This window comes from Xenopus laevis, chromosome 7L, assembly GCF_017654675.1.
Source record: "Xenopus laevis strain J_2021 chromosome 7L, Xenopus_laevis_v10.1, whole genome shotgun sequence".
Taxonomy (NCBI): Eukaryota; Metazoa; Chordata; class Amphibia; order Anura; family Pipidae; genus Xenopus; species Xenopus laevis.
In genome coordinates, this window is record NC_054383.1 from 135,722,417 (window position 1) to 135,742,264 (window position 19,848).

At 41.1% G+C, this 19,848-nt stretch overlaps 1 protein-coding gene across 1 annotated transcript; it reads left to right on the forward strand.

Moving 5' to 3' along the window:
• The first annotated feature begins 10,497 nt into the window (after nucleotides 1-10,497).
• LOC108696865 (trypsin-3) lies at nucleotides 10,498-19,762 on the forward strand. The gene is made up of 5 exons (XM_041569843.1): nucleotides 10,498-10,586; nucleotides 17,396-17,558; nucleotides 17,709-17,850; nucleotides 18,701-18,967; nucleotides 19,199-19,762. Exons 1-5 carry the CDS (start codon nucleotides 10,532-10,534, stop codon nucleotides 19,340-19,342), a joined length of 771 nt encoding a protein of 256 aa, XP_041425777.1. The 5' UTR covers nucleotides 10,498-10,531; the 3' UTR covers nucleotides 19,343-19,762.
• The last annotated feature ends 86 nt before the right edge of the window (nucleotides 19,763-19,848 follow it).

Here is a 19,848-nt window from a genome sequence, read left to right on the forward strand (position 1 = left end):
TTGTTTTTTTTGCAGTTTTTCATAAATTTTCTGAATAATTTTGTTTCACTCTCCTCCAATGTTCCCTCTAAGGTGTGTGCTCGTGTGTTTTCATTCTGACTTGAGTGCACAGTTTTTAAAAACTTTGATTTTTATTGTTTGTGCTCACGTAGCCAAAAAGGAATTGGAGGGAACGTTGCTCTCCTCCCTGTAGACCAGACTGCTGACTTTCCAAACCTGTTACAGTGTGTGACATAATGACATTCAGTGACATCAGCAGAATTGATACAATCAGCAGTTGTATTTACTCACTAGGGGCTCTACCCGAGTTATATCTGGACTTCCATATGAAACTGCACCTTTAAATCTTTATTCTATATCTTTTCTAATGATTTACTTACACAGTGGTGTAACTACCGGGGGCTAGAGTTGCCAACTTTTAATAAAATTTCCACCGGCCAGTGGTGGGGGCGGGAACAAAAGGGTGGACCGTGATGTAAAAGGGGCAGGACATGATGTAAAAGGGGCAGGACATGATGTAAAAGGGGCAGGACATGATGTAAAAGGGGCAGGGCATGATGTAAAAGGGGCAGGACATGATGTAAAAGGGGCAGGACATGATGTAAAAGGGGCAGGACATGATGTAAAAGGGGCAGGACATGATGTAAAAGGGGCAGGGCATGATGTAAAAGGAGCAGGGCATGATGTAAAAGGGGCAGGACATGATGTAAAAGGGGCAGGACATGATGTAAAAGGGGCAGGGCATGATGTAAAAGGGGCAGGGCATGATGTAAAAGGGGCAGGGCATGATGTAAAAGGGGCAGGGCATGATGTAAAAGGGGCAGGACATGATGTAAAAGGGGCAGAGCATGGTGTAAAAGGGCCACCGCACATGATGGCCAGAAGGAAGCAAAAAGGTACATTTCAAATGTATTGGGGGCGGGCCAAGGGCTTTTTTCAAATTTACCAGCAGCTACATTGCCATTAAATTTTCAATACTGGCGGGTGGCATCCCGACCGGGGGTGCAGCCGTGGTGATTGCACCCAGGCCCACCCACTTGGGGCCCACCAGAGCTGCTATAACTATTATTGTGGGCAGCAGGGCAGGGGGAGATTTTCCAGTGATTCATTGGATGGGGGAAGTGGGTGGTTCACCTTAAGGTTAACTCTTAGTATGTTATAGAATGAACAATTCTAAGCAAATTTTCAATTGGTCTTCATTTTTTATTTTTTTATAGTTTTTTTTTAACTATTTCCCTTTTTCTCCTGACTCTTTAAAGCTTTCAAAAGCTTTTCTCTGTAAGGCTACAAATGTATTGTTATTGCTACTATTTATGATTCTCCTTTCAATTCAGTCCCTCTCCTATTCATATTCCAGTCTCTTATTGAAATGAATGCATGGTTGCTAGGGTAATTTGGACCCTAGCAACCAGATGGCTGAAATTACAAACTGGAGAGCTGCTGAATAAAAAGCTAAATAAGTCAAAAACCACAAAAAATTAAAAATGTAAACCAATTGCAAATTGTCTCAGAATATCCCTCTCTACATCATACTAACAGTTAATTTAAAGGTGAACAACGGGCAGCACCACTTCCCCAGATAGAACAAATAAAGAAGCAGTGCCCCTGTGATTGGTCCAAACTATCAGCCTTTATTGCCTATGTATGACCCAATGTCCCTGGACATTTAGGGGCAGATATATCAAAGGTCGAATTGAAAATTCTAATTAAAAAATTTGAATGTGGAGCTAATTTTTGTGTTCTTCGACTAGAGAATAGTCTAAATTTGATTTGAATTTGAAAAAAATTTGAAAATTTGAATTTCAAAATTTATCATGTACTGTCTCTTTAAAAATTCAACGTCGACCATTCGCCATCTAAAACCTGCCGAATTGCTGTTTCAGCCTATGGGGAACCTCCTAGAACCTATTTGGAGTCAATTGGTGGACTTTGAAAAGTCAACTTTGATTCGAATTTGATCAAGAACATAAACACAACCACAAGGGGGCGCCGAGCAGAAGTGAATAGGGGCAGAGTTATAGAGAACACGAGTAAGTGCTGATTTACAGAAAGGGGGATAGAGACATGGAACTGCCTTCCAGCAGGGGCAGTGGGAACTTAAAGAATTATTGTGCTTTTCTCTTCTAGAGTCTCCATTAACATGTGAGAAGCGGTAGTGCAAGTGACAAAGCTATCAATGCAGTAACCTATGAAGTGATTTATATCAAATCCACAAATTATACCCCACCCAGGTTATTTATCATTAGCTAATTGCACAAGCCAAACCCTCAGTATAACTGGCCACTAGAAAGGTAAATGTGGCCTTTTTGTTCCCGACCTTCTTTATGTGACTCAGGATCTCACAGCTTTGCCTGGAGGGGATAGAACGTCTGTAATTAAGGGGAAACACCCACTCAGCAGCTTTTATATTCACTATTGTCTGGACTTAATACCCTAATTCTGCTCAGTGACACCCAGCCCTGCACCTACACCCATAAAACCCCCTAATAATAACCAGGCTTTGTACATCCGCTTAACTGCACCCCCTTTACTGTATGAATGAATCAACCCCAGCTGGACAGTAAAGGGTTACTATGTGTTGTTGAAGAGGCACATGGGAAGGGCAGGCCCTTAAAGAAGCGGTTCACCTTTAAGTTAACTTGTAGTATGTTATAGAATGGCTCAGCAACTTTTCAATTGCTCTTCATTTTTTCTTTTTTAAAGTTTTTTTTCTTCTGACTCTTTCCAGCTTTCAAATGGGGGTCAGTGACCCCATCTAAAAAAACAAATGCTCTGTAAGGGTCAGGGCACACAGGCAGATTTGGGGAGATTAGTCGCCCGGCGACAAATCTCCTCTTCTTCGGGGGCGACTAATCTCCCCCAACTGCCTTCCCTGCCCATGGCACTCGGAGCGATTTGTTTTCTTTAGTCACTCCAAGTTGTAAGCTCACTGGGACAGGGACTGATGGGAATATGATAGGGATCTTAGATTGTGAGCTCACTGGGGCAGGGAGGGACTGATGGGAATGTGATAGGGACCTTAGATTGTGAGCTCACTGGGGCAGGGAGGGACTGATGGGAATGTGATAGGAACCTTAGATTGTGAGCTCACTGGGGCAGGGAGGGACTGATGGGAATGTGATAGGGACCTTAGATTGTAAGCGCACTGGGACAGGGACTGATGGGAATATGATAGGTATCTTAGATTGTAAACTCACTGGGGCAGGGAGGGACTGATGGGAATGTGATAGGGACCTTATTTTGTTACAGTCCCTGTCCCAGTGAACTTACAATCTAAGTCCCCTATCACATTCCCATCAGTCCCTCCCTGCCCCAGTGATCTTACAATCTGCAACCAGTTGGCTGAAATTACAAACTGGAGAGCTGCTGAATAATAACCTAAATAATTCCAAAACCACAAATAATAAAAAAATTAAAACCAATTACAAATTGTCTGATAATATCCCTCTCTCCATCATACTAACAGTTAATTTAAAGGTGAACAACCCCTTTAAACTGAAAATAGGGCTACTTTAGCTTAACACAACAATTAATATGATGTAGGAGACACATTTTTTTTTTGTGTGTAAATTCCATGATGTTTGTGGTTTCTTTGTTTTTCCTTTCTCCAGCACTGAATGGATATTTGGTTGCTAGGATTACTGACCTTAGCAACAAGCTTAGGCTTTTTATTTGAAGGACTGACTGGAAGATCAAAAGAAACACTAACAATCCTCACAATTGCAGATGCCAATAACAGTCTTTTGGAGGTGCATTGGGAGGGAACAAAATTCTGAAAACCAGAGAAATTCTATAGGTGATGTTCCTCAATATTTCTATATTGTTTTGTACAGCTATTGTGCGATTTGTCCCACTTGACACAAGCAAACCAATCAGTGCAGCACATTCTGGCACTTGCAATTAATACGTTGCCACAATTTGAAATTGAACTTCTTTGACTTGGTCTTTGATCTTACAATCTAAGGTCCCTATCACATTCCCATCAATCCCTGTCCCAGTGAGCTTACAATCTAATGTCCCTCTCAGATTTCCATGGTCCCTGTCCCAGTGAGCTTACAATAAAAGGTGCCTATCACATCCCCATCAATCCCTGTCCCAGTGAGCTTACAATCTAAGGTCCCTATCACATTCCCATCAGTCCCTGCCCAGTGAGCTTACAATATAAGGTCACTATCACATCCGCATCAATCCCTATCCCAGTGAGCTTACAATCTAAGGTCCCTATCACATTACCATGAGTCCCTGTCCCAGTGAGTTTACAATCTAAGGTCCCTATCACATTCCAATCAGTCCCTGTCCCAGTGATCTTACAATCTAATGTCCCTATCAGATTCCCATGGTCCCTGTCCCAGTGAGTTTACAATATAAGGTCCCTATCTCATTTCCATCAGTCCCTGCCCCAGTCAGCTTACAATCTAAGGTCCCTATCACATTACCATTAGTCCCTGCCCCAGTGATCTTACAATCTAAGGTCCCTATCACATTCCCATCAGTCCTAGCCCCAGTGATCTTACAATCTAAGGTCCCTATCACATTCCCATCAGTCCCTGTCCCAGTGATCTTACAATCTAATGTCCCTATCAGATTCCCATGGTCCCTGTCCCAGTGAGTTTACAATATAAGGTCCCTATCTCATTTCCATCAGTCCCTGCCCCAGTCAGCTTACAATCTAAGGTCCCTATCACATTCCCATAAGTCCTTACCCCAGTGATCTTACAATCTAAGGTCCCTATCACATTCCCATCAGTCCCTGTCCCAATGAGCTCACAATCTAAGGTCCCTACCACATTCCCATCAGTCCCTCCTTACTTACAATCTAAGTTCCTATCCAGGGCCAGAACTAGGGGTAGTCAGAGTAGGCACGTGCCTAGGGTGCAAAACCTAGGTGGTGCCAGGCACGCACCTTGCACTACTGCCTACCCCCTGACAGGTCTGCAAAGTCTGGCAAATTTCAGATGTTTGTGCGCCTGCATGCGTATACCAGAGGTGAGGGGGCGATCCTAACCGGCAGTGCACATGCGCGCGCTCACGTACAAGTTCGCTCACGTAGATGCGCTCCTGCACACGCTCAGGTATGTGAGGGCTGCAGCGGGGGCGATGGTGCTGGCTGGGTTGCCTGGGGCTCTGTCCCTATCACATTCCCATCAGGCCCTTGGCCAGTAGGCTTACAATCTAAGGTCACTATCACATTCCCATCAGTCCCTCCCTGCCCCAGTGAGCTTACAGACTAAGGTCCCAATCACATTCCCATCAGTCCCTGCCCCAGTGAGTTTATAATCTAAGATTGGGACAGGGGCTGATAGGTATGTTAAAGGGACCTTATATTGTAAGTTCACTGGGACAGGGACTGATGGGAATGTGATAGGGACCTTAGATTTTAAGCTCACTGGGGCAGGGACTGATGGGAATGTGATAGGGACCTTAGATTGTAAACTCACTGGGGCAGGGACTGAGGGGAATGTGATAGGGACCTTAGATTGTAAACTCACTGGGGCAGGGACTGAGGGGAATGTGATAGGGACCTTAGATTTTAAGCTCACTGGGGCAGGGACTGATTGAAAAGTGCAGAACATTCTGGCTCTTGCAATTAATAAGTTGACACAATTTGAAATTGGACTTCGGTCTTTTTTCAACCCAACTTACTTATGTAACTAACTTTGTAACTATGTAAATAATTTTGTAACTATGTAACTAACTATGTAACTAACTTTGTAACTATACAACTTTGTAACTATGTAACTAATTTGTAACTATATAACAATGTAACTATGTTTATGAAAGTTCTCATTCATCCAGGTCATGGTAAATCTATAGAAATAAGTCAAATCAACTGGACTTGTTGTGTTTGTCTTGAAAACGTTTCACCAGTCGTCAAACTGACTTTCTCAATTCAGAATAACTTGTACGTAGGATCTTGCTTCGCTATAAATCCAATATGTGGTGTTTACTAAAAATCCTTCTAAGTTATTCCGACACGTCCTGTTTTCCACCTTCACCGGTAGTCTTGGTGTTATTGCTTCTTTTTCTACTGGTTTTCACAAAAGCCCAATCTGGGTACCCACATGTCTTCTGGGCCCCTTCTGAGATGTTCCCTCTCTTTCAACTGAGCCTCTGCTGGGGGTCTTGTCTGCTCTGGGATGTTTGTCATCTAGTGGATGGTGGGAGTCAAACAGCAAACTTGTAACTATGTAACTATGTAACTATACAAGGTGAATATTGAAGTTATTGGCATTGAGGGTCTAAATTAATTCTTTGCATGTCCCCTGGAACATGGGGGGGGACCAACCATATCAGTCAGGACTGAGAATTAAGAATTCTTTTGCCCTAGACAGAGGGAGCAGAGTTATGGGATTCCCTACCAAGAGAGGGGGAATGAGTGATTCATTGGTGGGGAGGAAAGGAGATCTCACCATCAGCATAGGAAGGGGTTCTTTACTGTAAGGACAGTCAGGTTATGGGATTCCCTACCAAGAGAGGGGGAATGAGTGATTCATTGGTGGGGAGGAAAGGAGATCTCACCATCAGCATAGGAAGGTGTTATTTACTGTAAGGGCAGTCAGGTTATGGGATTCCCTACCAAGAGAGGGGAATGAGTGATTCATTGGTGGGGAAGAAAGATCTCACCATCAGCTTAGGAAGGGGTTCTTTACTGTAAGGGCAGTCAGGTTATGGGATTCCCTACCAAGAGAGGGGAATGAGTGATTCATTGGTGGGGAGGAAAGGAGATCTCACCATCAGCATAGGAAGGTGTTATTTACTGTAAGGGCAGTCAGGTTATGGGATTCCCTACCAAGAGAGGGGAATGAGTGATTCATTGGTGGCGAGGAAAGGAGATCTCACCATCAGCATAGGAAAGGGTTCTTTACTGTAAGGACATTCAGGTTATGGGATTCCCTACCAAGAGAGGGGGAATGAGTGATTCATTGGTGGGGAGGAAAGGAGATCTCACCATCAGCATAGGAAGGGGTACTTTACTGTAAGGACAGTCAGGTTATGGGATTCCCTACCAAGAGAGGGGGAATGAGTGATTCATTGGTGGGGGGGAAAGGAGATCTCACCATCAGCATAGGAAGGGGTTCTTTACTGTAAGGGCAGATAGGCTATGTGATTAACTACAGGAGTGATGATAATAACATATGAATTTGTGGGTACATATATGATTACACTGTACTATAAGGGATTATTGGCATCAAGTATCATTCACAGAAGCCAGACCAATAGAACACTCAGTACTGAACACTGGGCACTAGGGGGAGCCATAATACTGTTTCCACCTAGTCACATAGACATCCTAGAGAATTTTATTTGACATTTTCCTTCTGCCATGGGCCCATATGTACCAGGTAATCATTTGTTTGTACAATGTAGTAAGAACTGTATGAGTGTGTAAAGCAGCACATTCATCTCTGCTCTTCCCAGATAATCCCATGTGTTTTCATGGAAACGCAAGAGTTGACACCTATTCTCTAATGATATCAAAGAATCGGTGCATGTTGGATAGGATCTGTGCAGCCACTGGGACAGAATGTTCTGTTATACAAATAGCTAGAATCTCAGCTGCCATAAAGCAGGACAGGACTGCTGCTTACAATGGGGATCAGATAGGATCTGTGCAGCTACTGGGACAGAATGTTCTGTTATACAGATAGCTAGAATCTCAGCTGCCATAAAGCAGGACAGGACTGCTGCTTACAATGGGGATCAGATAGGATCTGTGCAGTCACTGGGACAGAATGTTCTGTTATACAGATAGCTAGAATCTCAGCTGCCATAAAGCAGGATAGGACTGCTGCTTACAATGGGGATCAGATAGGATCTGTGCAGCCACTGGGACAGTATGTTCTGTTATACAGATAGCTAGAATCTCAGCTGCCATAAAGCAGGACAGGACTGCTGCTTACAATGGGGATCAGATAGGATCTGTGCAGCCACTGGGACAGTATGTTCTGTTATACAGACAGCTAGAATCTCAGCTGCCATAAAGCAGGGCAGGACTGCTGCTTACATGGAAACAGTGTAGTCGTTCCCATTAATGCATCAGTAGAGAATTAGAGAAGCAGCTCACAGACTCATTATTTGGATATTGGGGAGTCTCCTTTAGGAACAGATGTCCAATGGCAGTGACTACATTTCCCAGCAGCCCCTGCTAATAGCAAGGTAAGAGCACAAGGTGGAAACTGTATGTGTATAAAGGTATTCAGGAGAGAGAAAGAAACAGCAGCAGATTAATGTGATCACCCTGAGAATGACACTGGCACATTTACTCTCCGACCCCCACATTCGCAGGAGGACATTTATTTATGGGCACCAGGAATAGCCCAGAGCCTGGCGTTGATTTACAAAGCCTGGGGGGGCTGAAGCACTTATATAATTACACATGTGCCCCCCCCCGTCCCCTGAGCCCCAGTGGTTCCAATAGAGACGGTATATCATTGTTATTATATATACACCATGTGACACACATATAATATAATATATAATATATAATATACTGTATCTCTCCTGCATGAGCCTCAGCTTCACATTAGTGATTAGCAACCAGGGTGTGACTATAGGGGGTCAGTTAATATATTGATCCTAATAAATGTCCCCCCACCCCCTAACATATCTCCTCAGATACAGTAATGAAAGGAAATGGTTAATAGAATAGAATGAAATAGTGGCCCTGGGGGAGGCTCATTCACTAACACTGAGGAAATATAGGGGGAGGGGGATGTGCAGTCGGGAGACAAAAACAGATTTATTTACACCTGCAAATGCCACCGGCTCCTCCTGATCATCCACTGATTATACACCATTGCCATCAGTCCCTCCCTGCCCCAGTGAGCTCACAATCTAAGGTCTCTATCACATTCTCATCAGTCCCTCCCTGCCCCAGTGAGCTCACAATCTAAGGTCTCTATCACATTCTCATCAGTCCCTGTCCCAGTGAGTTTACAATTTAAGGTCACTTTCACATTCCCATCAGTCTCTCCCTGCCCCAGTGAGATTACAATCTAAGGTCCCTATCACATTCCCTTCCGTCTCTGTTCCATTGAATTTACAATCTAATGTCCCAATCACAATACCATCAGTCCCTGACCCAACGAGTATACAATCTAAGCCAATGAAGCTACTTGTATGTATATGGGGTGTGGGAGGGAACAGTAGATCATACACACTCATCCCTTATATATATATATATTTGTGACAGAAATGACATCAGAACTCACCGTTTATAAGGATATAATTTACAGGATATTTATGACTTTTGTGTATTATAATAAATTACCCGACTGAGAGGTGCCAATCTCTTCTGTCAAAGAGTTTTTTTGTAAAATGCAGGAATACACGTTCAATGTGATGTTGATACAATTAAATCATTAGTAAAACACACATCCCTCCCATATGTATAAATACAAATATACAGAGAAGGAATGTTCTGGGCACACAATAAGCTATACCCTCATACTGTACTGTCTAAGGGAATCAATATGGCACCTCCTCCTCCCATATGTATAAATACAAATATACAGAGAAGGAATGTTCTGGGCACACAATAAGCTATACCCTCATACTGTACTGTCTAAGGGAATCAATATGGCACCTCCTCCTCCCATATGTATAAATACAAATATACAGAGAAGGAATGTTCTGGGCACACAATAAGCTATACCCTCATACTGTACTGTCTAAGGGAATCAATATGCACCTCCTCCTCCCATATGTATAAATACAAATATACAGAGAAGGAATGTTCTGGGCACACAATAAGCTATACCCTCATACTGTACTGTCTAAGGGAATCAATATGGCACCTCCTCCTCCCATATGTATAAATACAAATATACAGAGAAGGAATGTTCTGGGCACACAATAAGCTATACCCTCATACTGTACTGTCTAAGGGAATCAATATGGCACCTCCTCCTCCCATATGTATAAATACAAATATACAGAGAAGGAATGTTCTGGGCACACAATAAGCTATACCCTCATACTGTACTGTCTAAGGGAATCAATATGGCACCTCCTCCCATATGTATAAATACAAATATACAGAGAAGGAATGTTCTGGGCACACAATAAGCTAAACCCTCATACTGTACTGTCTAATGGAATCAATATGGCACCTCCTCCTCCCATATGTATAAATACAAATATACAGAGAAGGAATGTTCTGGGCACACAATAAGCTATACCCTCATACTGTACTGTCTAAGGGATAGAAGGGTTAATATAAATTTACTTGAAAGCAGACACAGGATAAAGCAGAACCTCTTGCTTTGCCGAAGGTGGGTGCAGTGGGCCGGTTGGCATATCAAGTGAACATGTTCTGGGCCAAGGGCAGGAGGGATGACCCTGTAGCTCACAGTGTCTCAGGGTATCAGATCCAGTAAGAAAGCTGAGAGGTGTCTCTGTACCTGAGCGAATAAATAGACTATTCTATTGGGCCATGTCATCACTATGGCAACTGAAAGAGACAGACCCGGGGCAGGTAAGTCTCCCAGCCGAGTGCTAGCTCACTAGGTGCTGTCCCGCGAGCACTACCATGACTCTTCCTACACCGCTGCTCCTTCTCACTCTACATCTCACGGCGATAATCGGTGAGTTTCATTCATATCAATGGGGGAAATGGGATTTTATTGCCGTTGTGATTCCCAAAGGTCGGAATATCCATCTGTTGGGAATTCCATCCAACTACAACTCCCATCATGCCCTGACAGCACAGGGCCACAGACTCGATATCCCTCAGGTAAGTAAGAAACGATGCAAATCAGATACAGATAGAGGATCACAACTGTTTTAAAGGCGAAGTTCACCCAAAAAAAAGCCCAGTTTTTACATAATTAGAGAGAAAATCTAATTCACAGCTCCTTTCTCTGTAGCAAATGGGGAAAATACACCTTACTGATTATTTCAAGGACTGTGACATCTTGTTCCATCAGTCTGATCACTTCTCCCCTAATCACTAAATGAGCAGACGAGTTATTAATTAGCAGAGTGCATAATGTGCAATATCCAGCCTTCTGCACAGTGTAATATAGAGAGGAACATTGATTTCCAGGGAATAAGCCAATCACAAGCCCTGACACTGTCATCATTAATCAATAGGATGTTGGTTATATCCTGGAGACCAGGAAACGCAGCTTTTTGCCCCAATTTCAGGCCTTGGCTTGTAATTAAAAGCGATTAACTCCTTAATTACCACAGGTCACCCTCTCTATATAAGAATAAATCTATGGCTCATTCCCTATAGAATGTCAGACCCATGGAATTCATGGCATTGTGCCCATTACTATTGTACATGTAAACAAACCAGCCCGGGAGCCTCTCAATACGATATGAAATTCACGTGGAGTCACTGACCCCCCCCCAGCAACTGAAATGCAGTTTCAATTTCACAATAGAAAGAAAGGCAAATGCTCAGGGTCCAGGAGAAAGTGCTGCTCTGATAACATGATACTCATATTCCAAATGAATTATTACTTTAATAGGGTATTCCACTGGAACTTAAAGAACACCTTTCACCTAAAAATCGTTTCCCCAACTGGAGGTGCCCACACTCGGAATGGGGGAAACAAAAATATTTTTTGCAAAACACCCTCTATTGCAAGTGATCTGCTAGAGATTTCCTCCCTCCTCCATCAATATAGCACCATATTGCTTATTGTGTGGTCCCTTATATATTTATATATAGTGATCATATCCCCCTTATATATTTATATATATTGATCATATCCCCTTATATATTTATATATAGTGATCATATCCCCCTTATATATATATATATATAGTAATCATATCCCCTTATATATTTATATATAGTGATAATATCCCCTTATATATTTATATATAGTGATCATATCTCCTTATATATTTATATATAGTGATCATATCCCCTTATATATTTATATATAGTGATCATATCCCCTTATTTATTTATATATAGTGATCATATCCCCCTTATATATTTAAATATAGTGATCATATCCCCTTATATATTTATATATAGTGATCATATCCCCCTTATATATTTATATATAGTGATCATATCCCCTTATATATTTATATATAGTGATCATATCCCCCTTATTTATTTATGTATAGTGATCATATACCCTTTATATATTTATATATAGTGATCATATACCCCTTATATATTTATATAAAGTCATCATATCCCCCTTATATATTTATATATAGTGATCATATCCCCCTTATATATTTATATAAAGTCATCATATCCCCCTTATATATTTATATATAGTGATCATGTCCCCTTTATATATTTATATATAGTGATCATATCCCCCTTATATATTTATATATAGTGATCATGTCCCCCTTATATATTTATATATAGTGATCATATCCCCTTATATATTTATATATAGTGATCATGTCCCCTTTATATATTTATATATAGTGATCATATCCCCCTTATATATTTATATATAGTGATCATATCCCCCTTATATATTTATATATAGTGATCATATCCCCCTTATATATTTATATAAAGTCATCATATCCCCCTTATATATTTATATATAGTGATCATGTCCCCTTTATATATTTATATATAGTGATCATATCCCCCTTATTTATTTATATATAGTGATCATATCCCCCTTATATATTTATATATATAGTGATCATATCCCCTTATATATTTATATATAGTGATCATATCCCCTTATATATTTATATATAGTGATCATATCCCCCTTATATGTTTATATAAAGTGATCATATCCCCCTTATATATTTATATATAGTGATCATATCCCCTTATATATTATATATAGTGATCATATCCCCCTTATTTATTTATATATAGTGATCATAGCCCCCTTATATATTTATATAAAGTGATCATATCCCCCTTATATACTGTATTTATATATAGTGATCATATCCCCCTTATATATTTATATATAGTGATCATATCCCCCTTATATATTTATATATAGTGATCATATCCCCTTATATATTTATATATAGTGATCATATCCCCCTTATTTATTTATATATAGTGATCATGTCCCCCTTATATATTTATATATAGTGATCATATCCCCTTATATATTTATATATAGTGATCATATACCCCTTATATATTTATATAAAGTGATCATATCCCCCTTATATATTTATATATAGTGATCATATCCCCCTTATATATTTATATATAGTGATCATATCCCCTTATATATTTATATATAGTGATCATATCCCCTTATATATTTATATATAGTGATCATACCCCCTTATATATTTATATATAGTGATCATATCCCCTTATATATTTATATATAGTGATCATATACCCCTTATATATTTATATAAAGTGATCATATCCCCCTTATATATTTATATATAGTGATCATATCCCCCTTATATATTTATATATAGTGATCATATCCCCTTATATATTTATATATAGTGATCATATCCCCTTATATATTTATATATAGTGATCATACCCCCTTATATATTTATATATAGTGATCATATCCCCTTATATATTTATATAAAGTGATCATATCCCCCTTATATATTTATATATAGTGATCATATCCCCCTTATATATTTATATAAAGTCAGCATATCCCCCTTATATATTTATATATAGTGATCATGTCCCCTTTATATATTTATATATAGTGATAATATCCCCCTTATATATTTATATATAGGGATCATATCCCCTTATATATTAATATATAGTGATCATATCCCCCTTATATATTTATATATAGTGATCATATCCCCCTTATATATTTAAATATAAGGGGATATGATCACTATATATAAATATATAAGGGGGATATGATCACTTTATATAAATATATAGTGATTATATCCCCCTTATATATTTATATATAGTGATCATATCCCCTTATATATTTATATATAGTGATCATATCCCCTTATATATTTATATATAGTGATCATATCCCCCTTATTTATTTATATATAGTGATCATATCCCCTTATATATTTATATATAGTGATCATATCCCCTTATATATTTATATATAGTGATCATATCCCCCTTATATATTTATATATAGTGATCATATCCCCCTTATATATTTATATATAGTGATCATATCCCCTTATATATTTATATATAGTGATCATATCCCCCTTATATATTTATATATAGTGATTATATCCCCCTTAACGGTCTCTTCTCCAGTGTAACCAATACCAACTTGCCTTTCCCCATAACTGATCCCTCCCATTCCCTTTATCATCTTAGTCGCTCTTCTCTATTTCATTATAGCCCCTTACCAGTACTTTATAAAGGGGAAGAATGGCTACTCCTCCAGTGAATTTATACCCCTTTAATACAGGACAATATTTTGTTTACCCTTCTGGCTGCTACCTGGCATTTCTCGCTACATCTATGTTCATTATCCTCAAGTGCCGCCAGATACTTCTCCATCAAGGATTCCACCATCTTAATCCGATTAAATGGCTACATATTTTAATTTCCCAAGTGCATGACCTTACATTCATTGACACCGACTCTTATCAGCCATTTATATAAACAAGTTGCTGTGTAGCCATGTTATCTGTTATCTACTGTGTATCCTGTGCTTGAATGGCTGCCCCCATGGCTACACAGCAGCTTGTTTATATAAACTATAGTAGTACTTATCTGTTATCTACTGTGTATCCTGTGCTTGAATGGCTGCCCCATGGCTACACAGCAGCTTGTTTATATAAACTATAGTAGTTTTTCTGAAACAAACACACCAGTGCACTTTCTGTTTTTGGTTTTACTGTTCCTTTAACAAACAGATGAAATATAAAGGACCCAATACAGAACCTTGTGGCACCCCATCAATTGGTTGGTGAGCCACAGCACACAGTAATGTGTTTGGTCTAAGCTTTTAAGAGCATATAAGAAGATAAATAAACAGTAACAGTCTCCTATTACTAAATGACTTATAGTTGAAGGGCTCTTACAAAGACAAGCCTATAAACAATCCTGCCTTTCTTCTAACTGTGATATAGAAGTTTTCTACATTAATCCCAAACTGAGCGAATCTGATCCCATAAGAGCAAAAGGTAATTCCTCTCCTTCCGCTCAGCCTCCCTTCTGCCCAACCCCAATTATTCCTGAGCCAATGGGTCCCATGACTTTCTGGAACTGAACAGACTGAGTGTCCTGAAGCTTTAGGGCCAACCCTATGGCAATGCCAATAACACCGTGAGGGAGGCCTCTTAAAATGTTCTTTTAGTGGAGTTGTAGGATATTGAAAAGCAACTTCATCCCTAATAACAACTCCAAATTCTGCAGCACCTGATCCCTGATGCCCCGTGTTTGTTCCAGTTCACTGTATGACATATTCGTGTATAATCTGATGGTTTGTATCTGCCTGTGCAAATGACTTGGGGAACGAGACATCATTTCTCCTGTACTGCGCCTTCAATCTGTGGAATTCCTGGAAAATCACAGGGTTTGGCTCCTTTTCCCTCGTGTGTGTTTCCAGGAATCCGTAGGGTGACGGCACCATAAAAAAAGATAAATGAATTGGACTGAGTTCTGTGTGCAGCGCTGGGAGCCCTAATTAGCAATTACTTTCTGATTGATCTACCTGTGCTCAGGAATTTCTTCTGCCCGTTCTTGTGTCCCATTGTCACCCCATTGTCACCCCAATGTCACATGCCTTTTATTTATCATCTTAAGGTACAATCCAAGGGCATCATAGCTTGTTATACTTCTTTTTGTCCTCACATGAGGGAGCGTTTTTTTTTCAGCTTCCCCCTCAATCACATTATAAGGATAAATCAGGCCAGTAAATGTGCAATGAATTATTGTGCAGCAGCCTGGGGCAGAGAGCTATTTGTATCCCAGACAAGGTTAATATAGAGTAGGTAGAGTTGCCACCTGGCCGGTATTTTACCGGCCTAGCCGGTAAAACACCTGCCAAGGCCGGGGCCGGTATTACGGTATTACAAATTTACCGGCAATGCAATTGCCGGTAATTTGTAATACCCTTTAAAAAAAGCCCCTGGCCTGCCCCCAATTTGCAAAGAACTTACCTTTTTTCCAGCGCTGTGTGATGTTGCCCCGCCCCTTTTGTGTCACACCACGTAGCTCCGCCCCCTTTTAGCATCACAGACCGCCCCCTTTTGGTGCTGCCCCCCACTGGCTGGTAAAATTTTTTAATAAAGGTGGCAACCCTAAGATTAGGGCTGAGAATGAGAAGAGACCCAAGATCAGGGATTTCAGTTGAGATTGGGGACAGAACAGAACATTTCAGGATCAGCACACAGAGGGCATTGGAAACTAGGGATGCACCGAATCCACTATTTTGGATTCGGCTGAACCCCTGAATCCTTCGCGAAAGATTCTGCCAAATACTTAACCGAATCCAAGTCCTAATTTGCATATGCAAATTAGGGGTGGGAAGGGGAAAACATTTTTTACTTCCTTGTTTTGTCACAAAAAGTCATGCGATTTTCCTTTCCTTCCCTAATTGGCATATGCAATTAGGAATGAATCAGATTCGGTTCAGCCGGGCACGGGGATTCGGCCGAATCCGAATCCTGCTGAAAAGGGCTGAATCCTGGATTCTGTGCATCCCTATTGGAAACCATATGAACTGATTATTTGGCCATAGAAGAAGTATACAGAGACACTAATATGGGGGCTACAGAGAGAAGTAAGGGAGAAGATCATTGTAGGAGACCCTAAAAAACTTATTTGAAAGGTAACAGCAAAACCAGGACAAGGGCAGAGCTCTAAATCCAAAGACATTAGAGGGACTGGAGGAGAAGAAGATGATCATCCCCATCAAAATCTGCTGAGACATAAAGAAGTATTTTTATTGGGAAATGGTTTTTGACTTTTTGCAGATGACAGTTGGATTAGAGATTGTGTGGACAATATACCTGGTGAAGGGGCTCAAACAAACAGTGATCAGAGAGAAAGCAGGTCAGTTGGTTAAATACAAGCACCTCAAGTAATGGAGACATGGAGAAAAGCCAAGAGAGGGGTCGGAAGAGGGTTTTATCCAGTATGTGGCAATAAGTGAATATTTTCATTTGAAGAAGAAGATTCCAGTCAAGGGGAATTATTGAATAGATGGGTCACAGCTTTGATTAGTCATGATCTGGGATTGTGGAGAAGTTTGGAAGGAGGGTGTTTGGGGACACGTTTGGAGGGAAATTAGGGGAGGAGATGGTGGAGATGAGAGGAGAGAGTCAAAAGAGAAGGATGGAGGGAGTTGTGAGATACTGTTGGACAGCTCTGAGAGTTCATACAGGAATCATAGGAAATAACTTCTTTCTTTACATATTTGTTTCTCAAGCAAGGGGGCCAAGCTTTCCTGATCCCCCCATTGAGTACCCAATTTCAGTCCTAACTGTGCTGATTTTCTGTGTTTTGTAGCTGAGGGGCAGGACCCCAGGGAGCGCATTATCGGAGGCAACATTGTGTCCCCATATTCCGCCCGATACCTTGTGTCTCTAAAGAGAAGCTCCAGTGTTCACTTCTGCGGGGGTTCCCTGGTCAGCAGATTCTGGGTCCTTACTGCCGCCCACTGCAAAACCGGGTAAGAAACATGAGACTCTAATGGGTTGAAGCCCATTTGTATAAGGCCCACTAGGAACCCCCTTTAGTAGAGCCCCCTTAATGGTCTTGCACTTGTGTTAGGGCAACACTGCTGTACAACTGATTCCATGTGGATTAATTCACCCCACAGACAGAACCAGATGTTCATTGTTGCCGGGGAATACTCATTGTCTGTCTTTGAGGGCACCGAGCAGATCTTCCGCCCAATTCGGATGGTACAGCATCCAGATTATAGTTCCACTTCCAAGAATGCTGATATAATGATGATAAAGGTGAGTGTCCTGTAGCAGCAGTCCTGTCCTGCTTTATGGCAGTTGAGATTCTAGCTATCTGTATAACAGAACATTCTGTCCCAGTGGCTGCACAGATCCTATCTGATCCCCATTGTAAGCAGCAGTCCTGTCCTGCTTTATGGCAGCTGAGATTCTATCTGATCCCCATTGTAAGCAGCAGCCCTGTCCTGCTTTATGGCAGCTGAGATCCTATCTGATCCCCATTGTAAGCAGCAGTCCTGTCCTGCTTTATGGCAGCTGAGATTCTAGCTATCTGTATAACAGAACATTCTGTCCCAGTGGCTGCACAGATCCTATCTGATCCCCATTGTAAGCAGCAGTCCTGTCCTGCTTTATGGCAGCTGAGATTCTAGCTATCTGTATAACAGAACATTCTGTCCCAGTGGCTGCACAGATCCTATCTGATCCCCATTGTAAGCAGCAGTCCTGCCCTGCTTTATGGCAGCTGAGATTCTAGCTATCTGTATAAAACAGCATTCTGTCCCAGTGGCTGCACAGATCCTATCTGATCCCCATTGGAAGCAGCAGTCCTGTCCTGCTTTATGGCAGCTGAGATTCTAGCTATCTGTATAACAGAACATTCTGTCCCAGTGGCTGCACAGATCCTATCTGATCCCCATTGGAAGCAGCAGTCCTGTCCTGCTTTATGGCAGCTGAGATTCTAGCTATCTGTATAACAGAACATTCTGTCCCAGTGGCTGCACAGATCCTATCTGATCCCCATTGTAAGCAACAGTCCTGTCCTGCTTTATGGCAGCTGAGATTCTAGCTATCTGTATAACAGAGCATTCTGTCCCAGTGGCTGCACAGATTCTATCGTGTCTTGCAGCTAAATCGCCCAGCATTGTACAACGCCTTTGTGTCTGTAGTGCCATTGCCCATGCAGGGGTTAATTCCCAATGAAGGTCGTTTGTGCCAAGTTTCTGGCTGGGGATTCACCAGCACCATTGGAGGGAGGCCCTCGGATACCCTGAGAAGTGTGAAACTGCCCATAGTGCCCATGAGAAAGTGTAACAGCTCCGCCTCGTACTCTGGACACATCACAAGCAACATGATCTGTGCCGGCTTCACGGCTGGAGGAAAAGATGCCTGTCAGGTGGGTTTTATCGTTTTCTTATATAGTATCAGTATAATATATATAATAGGGTACAGCTTGTCAGTGTGGGGACCCCGAGGACCCTGTGCCCTAGAGGCAGCCACATTCCCTGCACCCCTTGTAGTAATAACACTGATTTAAAGCAATTAATGATTTTTTAGGAACTCAGTGGAACATAAACCCCTGGTGTTCTTTAATCGATACTGAGGTTACGCTGCTGTTCTTTTGTAGGGAGACTCTGGGGGCCCCCTGGTGTGCAATGGGAAAGTCTATGGAATTGTATCCTGGGGTCACAGCTGTGCAAACCCCAAATACCCCGGAGTATATACGGCAGTGGCCAACTTCCAAAGATGGATCTACAGGACAATCATTTAAGAGGATCTCAAGGAATTTCATCTTCTTCATCTTGTGCTTTAAATATGGTCCCCACCCCAGCCTCGGCCGAAGGTTCAGCTGAGCCCAACATGCGACTGGGAAACTTCTCACTTTACTTTCTCTTCTTGGAAATGCTGATTGTCTGTAGCTGAATCCCTGTGTATTTGCCAATTGTGCTCAGATGACCTGTTCTGTCTGTCTGTCCATATGTACTCAGAAATCAGAAGGTGGTTCTTAAAGGAGTTCACCTTTAAGTTAAATTTTAGTATGTTAGAGAATGGCCAGTAGTGATGGGCAAATTTCTCCCGTTGCACTTCACCGAAAAACTTGTGAATGTCCCGCAAAATTCGAGAAACTGTGAAAAATTTGTGGAAAAATCGTGAAATCGGAAAGTTTCATGAAAAAATATTTAATATTTAATGTAAATCTGTAATTTTCCTGAAAAATTGTGAAAAACTGAAATTTTCCTGAAAAATCTTGAAAATCGGAAATTTGCCGCAAATTCC

Excerpts from the sequence above, each read along its gene's own strand:
- LOC108696865 (XM_041569843.1), top strand. The coding sequence starts at position 10,532 with ATGACTCTTCCTACACCGCTGCTCCTTCTCACTCTACATCTCACGGCG. Across the intron at positions 10,587-17,395 it reads ACATCTCACGGCGATAATCG|CTGAGGGGCAGGACCCCAGG; the intron begins GTGAGTTTCATT and ends TGTGTTTTGTAG. Across the intron at positions 18,968-19,198 it reads GAGGAAAAGATGCCTGTCAG|GGAGACTCTGGGGGCCCCCT; the intron begins GTGGGTTTTATC and ends GTTCTTTTGTAG.